This window comes from Terrapene carolina, unplaced genomic scaffold, assembly GCF_002925995.2.
Source record: "Terrapene carolina triunguis isolate 2854851 unplaced genomic scaffold, T_m_triunguis-2.0 Scaffold68, whole genome shotgun sequence".
In the NCBI taxonomy this organism is placed as follows: domain Eukaryota; kingdom Metazoa; phylum Chordata; order Testudines; family Emydidae; genus Terrapene; species Terrapene triunguis.
In genome coordinates this window covers 44,857,053-44,878,074 of record NW_020664419.1, presented here as the reverse complement: position 1 = coordinate 44,878,074, position 21,022 = coordinate 44,857,053, and the positions used below count along the sequence as shown (strand labels likewise).

The window sequence follows — 21,022 nt, the reverse complement described above, 5'->3', positions numbered from 1 at the left end:
CTGGTTCAAGTGAAACTGGGAAACTGCTTTGGATAAAAACTTAGGGTGCAGCCACAGGGTTACTTTGATTTTAGAAGAGCCTGAACGAAGACCCCTTCGAGAGCAAAACAGATTTCTTATTTCTCTCGTGGCAAACTGGTTGATCGTCGGAATGATCCAAACTGCAAAGACGGAGTGCAGGACGCTGGCTTCAGGGACCATTCATGATTCAGGGAGAAATTTCATCTGAGGTGCTCCTCCAGGTGATTCTGTATCCCAGGGAAGTGATCACCTGTGGAGGTAACGTCTTCCCCAATGCAAAACTGCCATAGCCTAATCGCTTCCTGAAACAGCATGTTGGAGTGTTCTCCCCCCCTCACCTGTTTATGTAATTCATTGCAATGGTATTGTTGGTAAGTATGAGTGCCACTGAGCCCATGATGTGATCCTGAAAGGTCTGACAGGCATTGTAGATGGCTCGAAGCTCCAGGACATTGATACGCAGAGAAGCTTCTCGTTCTGACCACAGACCTTGAACTTTCAGCAATCCCAGATGTGCTCCTCAACCTATTAAGGGAGTATTGATGACTACAGTCTTGGTTGGTGGAGACTGAGCAAAAGGAATGCCCTGGCACACAATATCTTGAATCATTCACCACCCTAAGGAGTCCAGGATCGGTGGACCAGCCAGTCCAAGGGATGATGAATCGGATGATAGACCAACTTCAGTCACTTCTGAAGAGGATGAAGGTGTAGTCTGGCATATTGGACTAGCTGTGGATCTGCAGCCATATGGCCTAGGCTGTGATTAAGAGTTGAGATTGCAGCTCCAGACATAGGTGGGGAATTGCCTGGAATTGCTCAGTTGGCAGAAATGCTCTTGAGCACATAGAGTCTAGCAGGACCCCAATCAACTCAATTCTTTGAGTTGGAACCAACCTTAATTTCCCACTTTTTAGGATGAGACCTAGATGATCAACTAAGTGTAGTGTGAAATGAACATGAAAGAGGACTTCCTCTTTGGACTTGCCCTCAATAACCAATGGTTGAGATACAGGAAGATATGAATCCCCTCTTCCTGAGGTATGCTGTTACCACATCATACACTTGGTAAAAACCCAGGGAGTGCAAGACAGGCCGAAAGGCAGCATGATGTATTGGTTGAGGAACCTCCTGTGGCTTGGCAGGATTGCTATATGGAAGTAAGTGTCTTGAAGGTCCAGGGCAGAAAACTAGTTGTTGTGATTTAAGACGGGGAGGATAGCTGCTAGGATTACCATACAGAATCTCATATATCTGATGTTTTTACTGAGATCGCAGAGGTTGAAGACATGTCTCATCCCTCCCTTGCGCTTGAGGATTATGAAATACTGTGAGTCTCTTGCCACTTGAGTCCTTTTTATGAACGACTTACCAGTACCTCATCTGTCTTTAATGTGTCCTTCACTGAGACACAACAAGCCCCTCATGTGAGGATCTCTGTTGGGGATGGCCCCCACACACTACTGGCAATGCTTGAACCCCAATGAGGTCACTGCACAGGGCAGCCAATGCCTGTAACTAATACGATACTAACACTAAACTTAACTTAGGATACTCCTAACTACTACACACAAGAAAAATTCATCAGAAAACAGACTGAAAGCATGAGGTAAAAACACCACACAGAGCTTCAGCTCTAGCCAAGGATGGTGAGATGGAACTGAGGGGATCATGGGAGCTACAGGGAATGAGCACTGTCCCTACAGGTACTGCTAAGCAAATTTATTTGGCTTTGAAGTGCTTTGTGTGCACATATTTAAGTAGAATACACAGCTGCATCTACTTGAAGAAGAATATTTTGTTACCTAGTCCAGTAACTCTTTATAGCATCTACTTGCCCAACAATGATAAATACCACTGTTGTGCATCCAATGTTGTATGTACAACAATGGATAAATACATTATCTTTTGTGTCTACTGAAACAAACAGCAATATATTTAACACTGATATTTAAATGACCATATCAGGCTTCAGAGTTAGTTCCCCATTGAATTGACACAGTTCAGATGAATTGACACAGTTCAGACTGCTTGAAACAATGGCTCTACAAGATGCATGAAGACTTAGGCAGACATAACTGCATTGGTTACGTTCCTTCACATTTTTAAGGGTATCATTGAAACCATAAGGGCAAGATGATTTTTTTTTTTTAAACAGAAGTTTAGATTTTGGAATGCAATTATGTAGTGGCTTTAAGAAAATAACAGGTCACTGAAGTGACCACATAACTGCATTATGAACCAGCACCTCATATCAATTGCCTGGGTACAATTCTATGGCCTGTGATATATGAACTAGAGATCAGACTAGATCTAATGGTCCCTTCTGGCCTTAAAATCTATAAATGAATGAATGGTGCCAAACAGTGGGAAATACACCACTTGGAGAAAATCCAAACTCTCTCTCTCTCTCTGTTTTACAATCAATTTAAATGTGTTAAGAATACAAGATGTCCCTATTTTTTCTTATCTGCATGGAATCACAGCAGTGTACGGAGTACAGCTGGAAATACATGTCCTAGTTGTATTTGCTCAAAGGACTCCATCGGAACAGGAAAGAAAACTTTGGTATTTCCATTCTTCATTCATGACAGAAACATGTGAAGGCTCAAAAGCCCTGGTAATTCAACCTTAGTGCAGAAACACATTTGATTTGAGCAGCCCAACCCTTCACACTCTTTTTAAATTATTAAACAGAAAGAATGAAAATCCAGGAGTTGCCTCATTTAACTCCAAGTCAGTTTTGTGAATCAATATGGGCTAAACTGTGACTGGAGACACAAACTGGGGTGGGTTGTAAGCCACACCTACCCAACAGTAATGCCAAGAGGCACTGTGACTCAGAGAGAGACAGCTTAATCACAATTCTGTCTTTCAATCCTACTTGTTCCTGGGTGGGAAAGAGTAATAAATTCATTGCTACCTTATACTGTTACTGTCTATCCCACGTAGCACAGCTCCTCTGGGCAGCAAGTAGGGGAAGTGTGTGAAATAGAGCCAAGGCTCTGCATATTCCCTGCCCACCTGCTTTGGGGAAAGTAAGCTGGCAAGAGGCCCCTCCTATTTTACTTGCTTGGATCTAAGATCCGGGTGACCTGCAAAGGGGTTAAAGGAGGTGTCTTATTGCCTATGACCTCACTATGACTGTGAAAGGGCATAAGTCACAATCTAACTCTTAATATTTTTTTCTAGGTTGTATGTACCAACAATTACCTGTAAAGTTTTGTGCCTTCAGATGCAGGTCGTATAGCTTATGGATATAGCGAATATACATCTCCTCCTTATTCAGTTCGGTCTTATAAAAGTTCTGCAACAAAAAAATTATATAGGTGGTTAAACAAAATGTTTGTGACAATGTAAAATGGCAGAATAAATAGCCAAAAATTGGTGTTGGAAGTAATTGTTAAGTGTATAGAACATACATATTAAACCTAATGTTGCAGAAATACATGCAAGTTTCAAGAAGTTGCATGTTTACAAGGGCAAGTGATAAAGGTCAGTACATGTAGCAGTACATGTAGTCCCTTATAAATAGGCCTCTTACATTTTGTTGAGAACAATCCAAATATCCAGAATATTTTTAAAATTATTCTCCCGCACAAGAGTCAGAATCTGCTAGAACTAAAATACCATGATTTATCTATTTGAATCATTTTACTCAAAAACACCAATTCAGCCATCTAAAAAATACATCTGTACTTCTATCAAGCGCCACTGAAGCCATTTAATGTCTCATTGAAAGCTCTACACTGATTTAAAAAATTGAAAGCACTCTGGCTTTTGTATTCATATTTTAACAAAATATCTACTCTACTGTATGTTTACTCTTCACTGTGTGATAGCACAATGCCAGGATGACTTTGGCAGCATTGCAAAGAACTATTCAAGTGTTATAAACAAAATAACCCTGAAAGAAAATGTGATTTCTTCAGCTCTGGCTTATGCTCCTGAAGCTGGTAACTGATGCATGACTATTGCATACCATGTCTCAAATATAAAAAACATTCTATTTTGAACTTATATTGAAGGAGGTGGAATCAGGTTTTCAGAGTTACTGGAGATTTTTAGATGTGTCAGTCTTAGTGACTGACGTGGGTGTCACATGAATAAAGTCCTGCATGCAGTTTTGAAACTTTACAGAATCATAGAATATCAGGGTTGGAAGGGACCTCAGGAGGTCATCTAATCCAACCCCCTGCTCAAAGCAGGACCAATCCCCAGACAGATTTTTGCCCCAGATCCCTAAATGGCCCCCTCAAGGATTGAACTCACAACACTGGGTTTAGCAGGCCAATGCGCAAACCACTGAGCTATCCATTATGTTCAATGTTTAATTCTGTTTGTCAGAGTAGTACAGGCCCTAAATCAGGTATTCCAAGGCCAGCAGTAGGAGAATGGTGTTTTACACCATACACCACAAATGATGTCATCTTGAAGATAGAATTGCAGGGCATGCACATACAGGTCCCAGTATGCAATGCTTAATTTTGTAACTGGTCTGTTCAGATCAAGATATATCACTGCACGCTACAGCCTTAATGCTGCAGGGTGCGCCTGCACATTCAAGATTGTGATCTGTTCCATGTTATTATGTATCTCTTCTGGGCTCTCGGCAAGTTGCCAATGTGCCCCTCTGTTGGAATAAACTGTGGATGTTCTTGTTTTAGACCACAGATTCCCAAACTGTGGGTTACAATCACTAAAGTGAGGAAGATGGGGAGGAGCACTGTGAAAGAATCTCAGGGAAAGTTGTTGTAGGAAGTCAGAGAAAAAATGTAAAATGTTACAAAAATAAGTGTATATTTTTAAACGGATAAAAATGGAGACACAACATGAGCTCTGCAATAGCATGTCCCTTCAAGGCCACCATAATACTATAATCTGAGAAGCACAGCTAGCAGTGCAGCAGCTGCTGGAGCATCTGCTAAAATACAAAAAAGACAAAATATTAAAGCTATACTTGCACGTGTGCCTGGAATGCAAAACAGCACCAGGCCCATAAAAAAATGTTACTTGGACAGCAAAGAAGTGCAAGTATCCATGCATGCAGATCATGACAAGATGTGGCACTGAACTGTAATACCAGACTGGCTCTACTTGCTAAGGACTAAGAGCTCTGTTGCTCCTCACGCACCTGTATTGCATAAGTTACTCAGGTCTTTGTTGAAGCTCATTTCTGACTGGAGATAGAACATTCTGTGGAATGGATAGTGGCAAGTTGCTCCATTAACAGCTCAGAAAATAAAAAGAATTTGTTCAAATACAATGAGAAATATGCTACATGTTTTTTCATCAAATGATTCTAAGCCATAATGTGCAGTCTATGAAGAGTATAAACAAGGTAATATTTAGAAATTAGACAGCCATTAATAGGGATTTTTTTTCCCAAAGAAAACTAGGCAGCTTGAAAAATTCAACACCACTTTTTCAAAGTAGCAACATCAATAAAATGTCCTTTTCCGGTGGTATCTTTATGAATCACATGACCATGTAAAGGTCACTGAAGGACTGTCTGGATATGTGGACTCCCTACTCAGACCCTACGCCACCAGCACTCCCAGCTATCTCCGTGACACCACTGATTTCCTGAGAAAACTACAATGCATTGGTGACCTCCCAGAAAACACCATCCTAGCCACCATGGATGTAGAGGCTCTCTACACAAACATCCCACACACAGATGGAATACAAGCTGTCAGGAACAGTATCCCTGATGATGACACAGCACAACTTGTTGCTGAGCTCTGTGACTTTATCCTCACGCACAATTATTTCAAATTTGGTGACAATATATACCTCCAGACCAGTGGCACCGCTATGGGCACCCGCATGGCCCCACAATATGCCAACATTTTTATGGCTGACCTGGAACAACGCTTCCTCAGCTCTCGTCCACTCATGCCCCTTCTCTACCTACGCTACATTGATGACATCTTCATCATCTGGACCCATGGAAAGGAGACCCTGGAAGAATTCCACCATGATTTCAACAGCTTCCACCCCACCATCAACCTCAGCCTGGACCAATCTACACGGGAGGTCCACTTCCTAGACACCACAGTACAAATAAGCGATGGCAACGTTAACACCACCCTATACCGAAAACCCACCGACCGCTACGCCTACCGTCATGCCTCCAGCTTCCACCCCGGGCACAATACACGATCCATCGTCTACAGCCAAGCGCTGAGGTACAACCGCATCTGCTCCAACCCCTCAGACAGAGACCAACACCTACAAGATCTTCACCAAGCATTCTCAAAACTACGATACCCACACAAGGAAATAAAGAAACAAATCAACAGAGCCAGACGTGTACCCAGAAGCCTCCTGCTACAAGACAGGCCCAAAAAAGAAACCAACAGAACTCCACTGGCCATCACCTACAGTCCTCAGCTTAAACCTCTCGAACGCATCATCAGTGATCTACAACCCATCCTGGACAATGATCCCTCACTTTCACAGACCTTGGGAGGCAGGCCAGTCCTCGCCCACAGACAACCCGCCAACCTTAAGCATATTCTCACCAGCAACCATGCACCACACCATAACAACTCTAACTCAGGAACCAACCCATGCAGCAAACCTCGATGCCAACTCTGCCCACATATCTACACCAGCAACACCATCACAGGACCTAACCAGATCAGCTACAACATCACCGGCTCATTCACTTGCACGTCCACCAATGTTATATATGCCATCATGTGCCAGCAATGCCCCTCTGCTATGTACATTGGCCAAACTGGACAGTCACTACGCAAGAGGATAAATGGACACAAGTCAGATATCAGGAATGGCAATATACAAAAACCTGTACGAGAACACTTCAACCTCCCTGGCCACACAATAGCAGATGTAAAGGTAGCCATCTTACAGCAAAAAAACTTCAGGACCAGACTCCAAAGAGAAACTGCTGAGCTCCAGTTCATTTGCAAATTTGACACCATCAGATCAGGATTAAACAAAGACTGTGAATGGCTATCCAACTACAGAAGCAGTTTCTCCTCCCTTGGTGTTCACACCTCAACTGCTAGCAGAGCACCTCACCCTCCCTGACTGAACTAACCTCGTTATCTCCATACTGATTTATACCTGCCTCTGTAAATTTCCATTACTTGCATCTGAAGAAGTGAGGTTTTTATCCACGAAAGCTTATGCTCCAATACTTCTGTTAGTCTTAAAGGTGCCACAGGACCCTCTGTTGCTTTTTACAGATTCAGACTAACACGGCTACCCCTCTGATACATGACCATGTAAAGCACAGGCCCTTGCAGAAAATCTTATAATTCCCTGCACAGTAGGTATGGTTTCAAAAATCATAGGGCCTGTAGCATCTAATAAACTAAAAACAGTACTTTTGTCAAATAAAACTGTTTTTTGTCCGACATTAGTGACATAGTTCAGGATGTCTGAGAGCAAGTACTTTAAAAAATCAGCACTTAGCGATTCAACTTGATGAGTCAAACAGCGTGTCTGGTGTGACGTAGCTCCTAGGGTTCGTCAGACCGATGATTCTGCTGAAGACAACTTGCTGTGCTGTAAAGCTGTGACAGTGTGCACTACCGAAAAATGGTAATCTGAGACATTTTAGGAAGCAGTACAAAATTTCCACATTCAGCGGGAATGGTGTATTATAATCTACATGGATAGTATCAAGTCAGTGAGGTTTAAGAATAGTAGTCTGGTCACATGAAACCAAAACACTACACTTAATGATGCATGACTTTACAATTTTGTGTATCAGTCACACTCTTGCTGCTAAGAAAATGTTTGAAAAAATATTCCTAATCCTTCACGAAGCTGTTGAAGGAGCAAGCTTCATTAAAGGCCATCCAGTAAATTCTTGACTTTTTGCATTGCTCTGTGTTAGACATGAATTTATTTCACCAGCAACTTCTCTTGCAAGCTGAAGTGGGGTGGCTCTCATGCAGTTGAGTGACAATTTGACTTTTCAGATTAAGAGCAGAAGTGCAGGCTTCCCTCAGCAATCTTCAGAAATTCATCTTGTGTAGCATGTTAGCCTATTGTGCTGACATCTCAGGGCACTTATGCAAGCTGAAACCTTCTCTGTGGTTGGAATATAACTATACTGAACATTAGGGTGGGAACACTCATCAGAAACTTGGAAATTGGCCTTCCTGGGCACAAAAAAGAAATTTGTAGCTGTTTCCTTGTTTCACTATTCACAAAGGGAAAGGGGCAGCTGGTCAAGAACCATCAGAATTTTAGAGAACTTTGGGAGTGGAGAAGAAGGGAAATAAGTGGATTACTAATTCCTTCATCCAAGGTACAATTGACATGGCAGCACTGACTGTGTCACTGTAAGGCAAAATGAGACACCTTTCCTGTGACAAGATGCTGCAGTGGACTTTCTCTAGGCAGGAACGCAGCAGATTTTGGATATTTCTTTGGAGGTGTAGGACCTAGGTTCAGTATGGACCCTGAAAGCTCAATTTCCACGCCATTTCCACCCTCCTGCTTTTGCAAGTCAGGTTTCTTTTCAATGGTGCCGATAAAAATGAAGTACCATTGCCTCCTGATGATTGACAGTGATTAAAATCAGCATATTTCCCCAGTTTAACTTTGCACGGAACATCTTCTGAGAGCATCATCCACCATAGTGTTTTAAAATTTGTGTACTTTCTGCATAATAAAGGTTCACCTTTCACACTAAAATTAGTTAATTCTTGGGGTATGTTAGAGATGCATAGTTTTGCCTACTGATTGTTAGGCTTCAGTTTTCCCGGTGGAGGGAATCACAAAATATTTCTTAGCCTGACAAGAGATCACTACAGTTTGTGAAATCCCGTTCAAGGATGCTGTTAGAGTATTCCATGTTTGTTTTGCTCTATTTGTGTGTGTGTTCATTTTATACAAATTATGGGTCATTTCTTGTAGTAAAAATTGACTTTAGAATGCAAATAACCAAATGTTTTTACTTCCTTTTAAACCAGGGTAACCTGGTAGTAAGCAAGTTGTCCTATAATCAAGTTACATATACCGTTCCTATTTTGAAAGTATTGTGCTCATATAGAAGAAATCCTTTATCGTTCAAAAACTTCTCCAGGAATAACTGATAATTAGATTAGTCTTTGTGCCCTATAATTCTCAGTTACCACTTAAAACAGCACAGTTGCATGGTTTCATAACAAAACTTGAAAATTTCTGAAGTTCACAGAAGTTCAAAGCCTCTCAATGAATCTTGGCCTAGGATCAAAACGCACCTCACTAATAGGCAATAATTAATAGAAAATAATATTAATACGGATTCACAATTTGCACAGTACATTCTTGGGATATTGGATGGTGGGAGGGTATATCTCAAACCTAAAATGAGATAAAGACCCATCAAAAGTGAGAACAGCAGGCCCAGAGGAACACTTTCTAGTTCTATTGAGAGGGGAATTGGTAGAACAACTCCTCAAAAGATATTTTTCATATATAAGAGTAGCTGAGGCCTGTTGTTGGGAAAAGGAGAGGACAGAGGTAGGAATCCAGGTGAGTTTTGTTGTGTATTTTTAAAAAAGCCACAGAAACTAATCAGATTTACAGGAATGTACAAATCTTTGGTTTGAATTTTCTTTGAAAGTTACTTTCTAGTAAGATTTATTAAACTCCTATGAGCTGATACTAGGGGGATTCTCACTATGAACACTGAGGGAAAAGCACAAGAAAACTGTATCAACTTCATTCTGAAATATCCTGAACTTTATCCTAGTCTATCAGGCTCTAGCTATTGTATCATATCAGCAACTTGTAGTCATACCATCAAATTATATTATAGTGAACTATAACAGTATGTATTTAAATATCATCCATATTTGATGGTATAAATGTATTTTCTGAATTCACTGGCATTAATTACACCTGTTGTTTGGAGTGCAGTGTGCATTGAGAAGTAGGTTAGTAAAAATATACTTCTCATACAATGTATAGATTTTTATTATGTAAGGTTAATTGCTTGAGTATAAAAGAGATAAAGGTTATTATACAAACCAACAGGCTAACGGTGCAGCCAATCTTTTTACCATCCACTTCTCCTATTTTCATGCAGTCCCTAAAAATAAAATGTAACAAAAGTCAGAACATCTGCACTGTGGGACAATACAGTTTCCCCCCTCTGAACTAGGAACACATTTCATAAAACAGAATTAAGTAGAAGCAAACTAATTAAAACAATACAGCCTCAGGGCATTCTGCACTGCCAGAAAGCAGATCCAGATGTGTTTGCCCTTATGTCTCCTTTTTCTTGCTTGCACAGGCTGTATATCCCGACTCTAGATCAAAAGTTAAGATAAAACTACTTAGGGCCGCTAATGACAACACATGAAGAAAAACAGTATAAGCGTGACAGCCTTGCATTAAAATGATGGACATTACCCCCACACAGTTACTAAGGAAAAATAAAACTGCCAGTGAATGCAGTGCTTTGAAAGGTGCTGGACTGACAATCCAGGAGATTGAAGTTCTATTTATCCACAGAAGAGATGTAGCACTGGCATTTATCTAGAAGTTAAGAGTTCAGTCTCCATGACAACTAAATCCTTCAGCTTTTCTCTTAAACTGTAAATAAGAATGACAACTGTGATAGATTTTGATGGGTGGACCTTTCCCTTAGGGTCTGGAAACACAATATTAGCCCTGGAGGTTAAGACACTGGACTGGGACTCAAGAGATCTGGGTTCAATTACTGGTTCTGTCACAGACTTCCTGGGTGATCTTGGGCAAGTCATCTTTTGTGCCTCTGTTCCCCATCTATAAAAATGAGGGTAATGATACTTCCTTTCTCCCTCCTCTGTCTGTGCTATTTAGATTTATGCTCTTCAGCCAGGAATGGTCTCTTGTTATATGTACCTGTAGTGTCTACCACAGTGGGCCTAATTTTGGATGGTACCTCTAGGCACTACTGAAATAATATTAATAACGATTTCACTTAGGCTGTGAAACAGCTGTTAGATGATGACTTTTGGTCACTCCCAACCCAGAGGCATATTTGAACCGGTAACCTAGTGGTGAAAGTCTCCATGTTCCAGTTATCAAAACCTGCAGGATAATTTTGTTGTCAGAACTTTGAATACTTCCATATTCTCAATATATATCATGTGACAATTGCTCACCTGTAGTCCAGTAACCTTTCCATTAGTCGAGTTACAGTGGCGATTAATGAAACACCACTTTCTCTCCACGTTTCCCGCTCAATTTTCTTCAGGAGGCTGGAAAGAACAAACCCAAAGCAATTTCAACATTTATTTTTATCTGTCACCATGGCAACCACTTTACTTTCAACAGTATCTTAAATGCCTTGGCAATGTCTGCAATATTCACAGATTTAATTTTGAACTCTTCTCACAATCAGTACAATTTACAAACAATATCTTACCTAGGATAGGGACCAAAGAGTGGAATTCTAATCCAGGAAGCATTGACAAAGCAAATGGATTTCTAGGTTAGCCATGTCAAAACCAAAACACATACAAATATAATCAGATTTATAAAATGTATAAACATTTTAAAACCTTAATACATTCCCAGATTTATAACATTTTTTGTGTGTTCTTAGATTTCATTACATGCTAACTGCATGGGTTACATGCTAACACTTCAGAAAATAGAAAGAAACTGAAGACTAGAGCTGAGTGAATAACTGATTTTCCAGGTCAGTAGCTAAACCAAAATATATGCAAAATAATTGATTTGTTTCCAATAGAAACTGAAATTTTTTAGGTTTTCTCGATTAAATTAAAAAACAAAAACATTTAGTTTAGGTCCATTCAAAATGACATGTTCTAAATTAAATGTCAATTAGAAATGAAATATTGAAATTGTTCATTTAGAAAATGTCAAAACAAACTTGACTTTTTCCAAATTTTTCCTTTTATTTTTTTATTCAGCCAAAACTATTCACCGAATTCAACCTGAATTCACAGTTTCAGTCTCCCCAAAACTGCATTTTCTGGCAAATGTACTATTTGACTGAAAAATTTTGCTCCATTCTACTGAAGACTATTACCTAGAAAAGAACATCGAGCATTTCAAAATTCCCTTTCAATGGGACTTCCAACTTGTTAACACAGATTTTTCCTCACTCATTCTACAATAGTTCTGCACCCACACAGTTTAACTGTAGCGTAATTGCTACAGGAAAAGCTTTTTACTGAGAGGTGGTTTTTAAAAAAATTCTCCTTTAACTTAACATTTGCCCACTCAGTACATACCATTTATACACTGATAGTTTCATTCCTTTAAATATTAAATAACCAAAGGATTTTGAGTGGTAAATGTACTGTGCCTAATTCTCCTCTCCCTTATACTAGGGTAAATTAGGATTACACACTGAAGTGAACAGATTTCCTGGGGTAAAAGTAATATTGTATGGGAACTGACAGTGACACTTATAATGAACAGGAGTACTTGTGGCACCTTGGAGACTAACAAATTTATTAGAGCATAAGCTTTCGTGGGCTACAGCCCACTTCTTCGGATGCATATAGAATGGAACATATATTGAGGAGATATATATACACACATATAGAGAGCATGAACAGGTGGGAGTTGTCTTACCAACTCTGAGAGGCCAATTAAGTAAGTGAAAAAAAACTTTTGAAGTGATAATCAAGATAGCCCAGTACAGACAGTTTGATAAGAAGTGTGAGAATACTTACAAGGGGAGATAGATTCAATGTTTGTAATGGCTCAGCCATTCCCAGACCTTATTCAATCCTAAATTGATTGTATCTAGTTTGCATATCAATTCCAGCTCAGCAGTCTCTTGTTGGAGTCTGTTTTTGAAGTTTTTCTGTTGTAAGATAGCCACCCGCAGGTCTGTCATTGAATGACCAGACAGGTTAAAGTGTTCTCCCACTGGTTTTTGAGTATTATGATTCCTGATGTCAGATTTGTGTCCATTAATTCTTTTGCGTAGAGACTGTCCGGTCTGGCCAATGTACATGGCAGAGGGGCATTGCTGGCACATGATGGTATATATCACATTGGTAGATGTGCAGGTGAACGAGCCCCTGATGGTATGGCTGACGTGATATATGCCATCATGTGCCAGCAATGCCCCTCTGCCATGTACATTGGCCAAACCGGACAGTCTCTACGCAAAAGAATTAATGGACACAAATCTCTGTATGTGTGTATATATATCTCCTCAATATATGTTCCATTCTATATGCATCCGAAGAAGTGGGCTGTAGCCCATGAAAGCTTATGCTCTAATAAATGTGTTAGTCTCTAAGGTGCCACAAGTACTCCTGTTCTTTTTGCGGATACAGACTAACACGGCTGCTACTCTGAAACTTATAATGAAGGTGCCCTAATACTTTCTTTTATAAACCCCTGGTTTTGGTTGCTTATAATGCTGCCAAGTTTTAACCATTTGGAATCAAATTTTCCACATTTCCTCTCTGCCTAAAGCTAAGATTTTTTAAACTTTCAGCAAAAATTGTTCAGCCACTTCAGAGACCAGGGTTTGGGTAAAATAGGAGGTTTTGTCAATGCTAAAACATTTTTCCCAACCATTTATTTGAAGAGCTCTAGGGCCTCTGTGCTTTGGTACACAGATTTAGAATTTGGCATGATAGTGGATCCTGTCCCCATGAAAATCCATGAATATTTGGTTGAGTTAGGAGCCTCAAAAAACTGCTATTTGCACATGCTCAATAGGCAAAATCTCAGAACATTTCTATCTGCAGTGGGAAGGCGGCCAGCTCCACTCACCTTCAACTACACTGAGCATGCTCAGCCCCACAGAACTCTTGTATACCAGCTTCACTGAGCATGGTCTCAGGCCTCATTCAAACTCCTCTATAACACAGTGCTCCCTATACTTTGACATAGGGGAGGGTATACAGGGCTGGGAGTTAGGAGGAGACCTACCACTGTTTGGTGCTACTTCTGTGCACTTCACACCCCATATCATTGAGCAAGGCCTCACACCTCTATCTTAGGAGGCAGACAGGTATCATTCTCCCAATTTCAAAGAAGGGAACCTTAGAATTATAATATGGCAAATCCATGTCTCTTTCACTAGCCACACTGCTTTTCAGAATGAATGCATGGGCAAACTTAATTCTGGCATTTCCTAACTTTGGAATACTTATCTTTGCACCATAACATTCTTTTAACACCAATTTTTGTATGTAAGAAGCAAGAGGAGAATCAAGACTATTGTATAGCTAGAAGACAATACTGACCACATTTGTCTCTTCACATTGCTTTTCAACCTTACTTTAAATGAGATTATTTCAAACTAAATTTAAAAACAAGAATATTTAGTATGCTTTTAAAAACTGCAGAAGTCTAACTTTTCTAAGAAAGGATGAGTCTATTGTATATCTGACTTACATAAGTTCTCATATATATATATATATATATATATATATAAAAAGCTGTATATACACACACACACACACACACACACTACAGCTTCTACTTGAGAATGTATGAATATATTAAATGTCTTTATTCAAACAAACAAATTGCTTTCTTCAATTTGACAGCTTACTGACTCCTCTTTTGCATCATTCATCTTTCACAGATAATGCACAGAGAAAACATTCATAACAAAAGAGCCACTCAAACACATCCCCAGGCTTATAACGGCAAGATCAAGATAGAATTTGAGAGAGATGACTGGCGTTTCAGTTAAGCTTCTGTTCTCTCCTGCATGTTGTATCAGAAACTCTGTGCACACTATTTTAATACCTCTTCTCTGTGATCTTTTTATCACTGCTTTCCAGCCCCTCCCCATTTTTGTCTGACCTGGAGAATGCCTGCTTTCATCATTCAGTTCTTGTTAGACACAGGACTTTATGCACACAGTGTGGAAGAATGCACACAGTTCTTAATCCTGGTATTAGCTAGACTTGTACACAACCACTTTGCCATATTAAGGTCTTATTGATGAAAGAATTGATATTTCCCCACCTGATTTGGGCACTGAAGGTTAGTTGCCAGGAGTGAGCTCCTTCAGCTGAATTTGAGGATTAGCCAGCCCTGCTTCCAGGCAGATTAATGAGTTCAGGTGGGTTGTGGTAGGATGGACTAATTGACTGGCCCACCTGATTAGCTGAGGGGAGCCAGCAGCAGGCCGTTTAAGCTCAGCAGTAGCAGCAGCAGGGTTGCTGGCTGCTCAATGTGTATGCCCACAGCCACTATCACTTCTGTGCCTGCCTTGGTTCTAATCTTGCTCCTGTCCTGAATATAAGAACAGCCATACTGGGTCAGACCAATGGCTACCTAGCCCAGTATCCTGTCCTCTGACAATGGGCAGTGCCAGGTGCTTCAGAGGGAATGAACAGAATAGGGCAATTATTGAGTGATTCCCATCCCCTGTCATCCAGTCCCAGTTTCTGGCAATCAGAGGCTTTGGGACACAGAGCATGGAGTTATGTTCCTTACCATCTTGGCTAATAGCCATTGATGGACCTATCATCCATGAGCTTATCTAATTCTTTTTTGAACCAAGTTATACTTGGCCTTCACAACGTCCCCTGGCAACGAGTTCCACAGGTTGACTGTGCATTGTGTGAAGAAATACTTCCTTATGTTTGTTTTAAACCTGCTGCCTATTAATTTCATTGGGTGACACCTGGTTCTTGTGTTATATGAAGGGGTAAATAACACTTCCCTATTCACTTTCTCCACGCTATTCATGACTTTATAGACCCCTATCATATCTCCCCTTAGTCATCTCTTTTTCAAGCTGAAATGTCCTAGTCTTTTTAATCTCTCCTCACATGCCAGCTGTTCCACACCCCTAATTATTTTTGTTGCCCTTCTCTGTACTTTTTTCAATTGTAACATACCTGCTCCAATCCACTTTAGCCCCACTTTCCTGCTTGCTCCTGCCTATGGCTCTGACACTTGGCTTGACTCCTGATTCCTGACTCTGACCCTTGGTTCTGGTTCCTGGCTCCAGCCAGTAGGCCTGACCACTGGTCGTGACAGACGTCAATCCTGCTTCAAGCTTACACTACTCAGGCTTCTCCCTCTAAATTTACTGGTTGAGCATGTGAGGCATTACTATCCGACAAGTCTCTCTCTAACGCAATAACTTCTGAATGCTGCAACAACTCAATTCCAGAATTTCAGGGTCTGTTGTAGGCATCAGTAGGTAAACCTGTTGATTTTGGTGAGATTCAGAAAACCGGAAGAGGGAAATGGGGACAGATGGAACTCCTGGCATCTGCTTAGCAGACCCAGCAACTTCAATCACTTGGTAATGGTCTATAGATCAAAGTATTGGTTGATGGTAGGCATTAACTTCTTCCAGTATAGCAACACCCCATCTCAGTTCTACCATCAGCCTAACATAGTTTAAAATGTTGACATCCTGAATGACCAAGACAGAAAGAAAAGAAATAAGATTGGTAGGGCATAGGGAAATGAAAGGCAGGGGAAACGGGGTGGACACACAGAACCCCTGGCATGGGGAGAAAATGGGGGACTTGGTCCGGGAGGGAGAGGGAATGGGGGAACACAGTGGGACAAGGAGGAGAACACAGAGTTCCTGGCATGGGATGAGTGGAGACATGGGGGCACACAAAGCCTTTGGCACTGGGGGAGGGAAATGGAGAAGGAGGGAATGGGGCAGCATACAATGTCCCTGGCAGGAGGGAATGGGAGACACACAGAACCCTGGCATGAAGGAGGGGATGGGGAGCTGCAGGGAGTCCCTGAAATAGAAGGGGATGGGAGGGTGGCTCACAAGGACCTTGTGGGAGAATGGGGAGATACCAGGAGTGCCTGACATGTACAATAAGCTGGCCCTCTATGATGTGTGGCCCTCTAGTTTAATACCACTGGAGCGCATCAGTTGCGGTTTGCAATGCATACCATATAAAAATGAATGGCTTGCCCAGTAAGTTCAGAAGGTTGCAGTAATTTTCTACACATTATTTAGCATGAGAGGCTTTGGGAAAGGAAGGGCCTGTGTAAAAGGCATACATTACTTAAAAACTAAAAGTAAGCTTCTGATCTGAGCAACTGTGCCGCACAACACAAAGATTTTGTTCTAATTGTCACTCTTTTTGTAAAACAAACATGTATTTCCATGTTATTCAGTTAGAACCCTCAACTGTTTTTAATTTCAGATTAACAATTTAAAGGGAGATCAGGGGTTCTTTTTTTGTCTGGATTATATTAAGCAGCAAATACAGCAACTGGCCCTTAATCACAACGAAACATTTACGGCTCCCCCTCTTTAGTACCATTCATTAATGACTAAGCCCTACAATTATGTCACGGAAGTCACAGAATCCGTGACTTCCAGAGACCTCCGTGACATTCTCTGCCCTGGGGCTGGAACTATCAGCAGGCAGCCCTCAGACTGGGTGGGTCCCCGGCAGCTCCTAGCTGCTATGCAGCAGGGGGACCTTGTAGCTCCCAGCTCCTGCGGGCAGGGGGGTCCCCTGGAGCGGGAGCTCCTATGGGCGGTGGGGGGACCCTGGAGCTCCCACGGGTTGGGGGGCTCCCTGCAGCTGCCCAGCCATGGTGGGCAGTGAGACTCTGCAGCGATTCAGCCGCTGACGGGCAGGGGGAGGGCAAGGGGACCCCACAGTCCCCAGGCGCTGTGGGTGCTGGACACTCCTCCCTCCCCATTTCGTCAGGGATATTTTTAGTAAAAATCACAGACAGGTCACGGGCTTCCATGAATTTTTGTTTATTGCCCGTGACCTGTCTGTGATTTTTACTAAAAATATCCTTGACAAAATCTGAGCCTTAGTAATGACATGTTGGTGACTGTGAGACAGCTACCCTCTGGTCACTTCTAAATCTCCCTGGATGATGCCTGCCAAAAGATAAATAGCAGCAATGTTTCTTCCTTTGCATTTTATAGGATATTTCATTAGAAACATCAAAATCCCAAACATACAACATTTTAAAGATGTCCAATGACATCTATAATTTGACTATAAAAGCATGATGTGTCTTCAGTGGAAAAGTGCTTATGGATTGCTCCAAAAAATTAAGTTAACCTGGGAACGTGGAGATATACTGTTTTCTGATTCATGCTATCGAGAGAGAGAGAGAGAGAGAGAGAGAGAACAGGACAAACACTCAAATACTATTTAAATTGATATGCTGTGTCCAGACAATGCATGAGGATTATCTGTGTCCCCATGACTCCATACAGTCATACAACTACTAAAAATTATTAGGGGGCAATTTGAAGACTCATGTTTGATCATGTAAAATGAATGTAGTTCCATTTCCCAAAACAAAACTATGACTGCTTGAAAACTGTGCTGGTGCTTTCCACTTCCTTGAACTAATGTGCACATCATTTTATTATCACCTCAGTCTAGTCATATGCGCACTATTTTTAAATCAAGGAGGCATGTGTCAAAACCCTCCAATAATAGCTGCTTAAACTGATGATGGAAGAAAATCTCAGACTCCTTGACACTAAGAATCTGATCCCTTGAAATAATGACTACAAAGCTTTTAACATTTTCAGGATTCCTTTTCTCAAATCACGTGTTACAGTAGTGTCCTCCATTTTAGATCCATATGCACCTATGCCCCTCCAGTCAGGAAAAGTACTATGAGACTTCTTAAAATTACACATAATTATTCTTAAATAACTGGGTTTAGAAAATGCTTTACCCATTCTTCCACTACCTTTTTAAAATCTATCTCAAAATCAGCACTCAGCTTTTTCAAGAATTATATTTCAGATACCAATATATTTTCTGAGATCACTAGAAGTCATTTCAATCAGTGAATGACACGCTTGTGCACTGGAGTAAATGCAGGCTTTATAACTTCATAAAAGAACTTCTCCTTTAATGCTGTTGTCCTAAAATCACATTACATTGTTATTAAAATCTCTGAAAATTTTCTTAGCTTTTATTATTTTTACTTGATCTATCTTAATGTTTAAAGAATGATTACTACACAAATTATCTTTTACTATACTCTTCAGCTGTAATTTCACCTGATAAACTTCTCTTTCCTTCTCTGTATGTTGTGGGCAAAAGCATTTCTTTTGGTATTATAGGTTTTTCCCCCCACAATGGAATTATAGAGTATTATTTGCTTGGCATTTGTACCAACAAAAAGACATAAATGCAATTGTTTTTAATTTTAGAGCAATAAAGCTAAAATATCACTTTTCCCTTCCACTTAAAAAGGATGAAACCTAATAAAGAAAAAATACTGTATGTGTAATAGCACTGGGAAATACACATATAAAATGGAAACCAGTGGAGGAATAATATATCTTGTTCTAAAGTGACTACAAATAGGTCTCCCACATAGTTGGAGTTGAAATGGGGGGAAAAAAATCAGTTCATGTTTTTGTGTCCGTGATGGTCACCAATTTCAGTCAGCAGGGATAACACATGGGCAGTCCTAGGAGTTTCATTATCAAGGAAGCATTTGTCCTCTTTCACCATTAGATTTTAATGTTATGAACCAATGACATGCCAATTATTAAAACATATGCAATATCTAAAAATCATTTGTAAAAAGATTAATCTCATATAATAATTCTAATCAGTCATTCTGTAATCCATCAGGAAATCAACAAGTGAAACATTATTTGGATAATAGCAAATTTTGATCAGTTATGAGAATGATTTAACAAACAGCTATTTATTAAGCTCATGTTTGACAAATGCGATGTACAAAATTCATGTTCTAACTGCATCCCACCCACCTACTAAGCATCTTTGGCTTTTCTGATTTTAAAATTAGTATGAGTGATAATAGAGAACAGTTTATGGTATAACATAGGCACAACTAGTCATCAAAGATACAATAAGATACATTACTTTATTTAGGCAACTAGCCTTTATTTCACAGGTTTCAGAAAAGACAAAGCATTCCGAGATCACAGCTCTTTCTGCAGTTTTTGTCCACAATGATATTTAGCAGCTAATCCATCAAACTGAACAAATGAATGAATTAAAAACCAATTTATTACTCACATGCTGTTGAAGAGCTCTCGGTACGTTTCGTCACCTTTGCCTTCGGACATCAAGCTATCCAATTTGTCAATCAGTTTTGCCTCCACCTGGAACATATGCATATAAAAGGCTTCTTTGTACTTAAATTAGGTTTGAGCAAATTGGAAAAAAAAAAGGATTTTTTCTGTAAGAGGTTTTGTTAAATGGATTCCCTAGTATTATCGTTAAGAAATGTAAATTTCAGGATAGATTACTTCATCTTCTGTTATCCCTGAGGATTTTTTTGGACTAATTTAAATGAAGCAATGTGACTCTAAAACTACAGGCTGAGTAGCACTTGCTGCTGCTAAGGCAGCTATCTATTTATAGAGTCAAACAAAAAAGCATGCAGCCCAACGAGACTGCCTGAATTCTTACTGCAGGGCTGCAAGAGCAAGTCATTATTTGGACCTTAATATAAAACCAACTCTCTCTGATTCCCACATCCCACTCTTTAAATCCGGGGATTAACAGTTTGGGCTCATAGTTACTCCTGCTGCTATTGAAAACCTACCCTGACTCCAATGTAATGTATATATTGCAGATGCACTGAAATTCCGAGTCATCTGTCAAGAAGAGTTGGAGAATAAAGGTTTTATAGCTTAGAATCATTGCATAAAATATTTGTACCTGTATTGATTATTGAGAAAATGTAGACAAGGTTGCTTTGTTTATTAATACATCAAAAGAGAATAACCTCCCCTCTGGCAATAGAGATACTTAGTGACTGAAAAACTAGAGGAGAAACTAGTCTATTATTGAAGTGCTCTATTAAATCATGACTCATAATTACGGTGTACCTTTAAGCCAATGATCAATACAGAGAGAATCAGAAAGTCAGTGCTTTGCTTATGCAGAATCTGTTTTTCAGTTAGTCATCAACATTTTTACAATTATTTTAACGTGTTTAAAAAATGTGACGGAAAAAAACCACTTACATCACATGCTTCTCCATTCGCATAGTTTGTTTTGTGTTTCCAAGTACTCCAACTGCTCCTACAGCTCCCACTCCAATCCTTATTATTGCCTGAAACTAATTC

The 21,022-nt window shown here is 40.2% G+C and overlaps 1 protein-coding gene across 1 annotated transcript in view; it reads right to left on the bottom strand.

Moving 5' to 3' along the window:
• DOCK4 (dedicator of cytokinesis 4) overlaps positions 1 to 21,022 on the bottom strand; it is a 391,670-nt gene that overhangs the window by 47,525 nt on the left and 323,123 nt on the right. Inside the window, exons 32-35 of the mRNA XM_024200912.2 lie at positions 19,965 to 20,050; positions 11,142 to 11,237; positions 10,021 to 10,081; positions 3,235 to 3,328 (exon numbers count right to left, since the gene is read on the bottom strand). Coding sequence (XP_024056680.1) covers positions 3,235 to 3,328; positions 10,021 to 10,081; positions 11,142 to 11,237; positions 19,965 to 20,050 — 337 coding nt within the window. The remainder of the gene's footprint in view (positions 1 to 3,234; positions 3,329 to 10,020; positions 10,082 to 11,141; positions 11,238 to 19,964; positions 20,051 to 21,022) is intronic.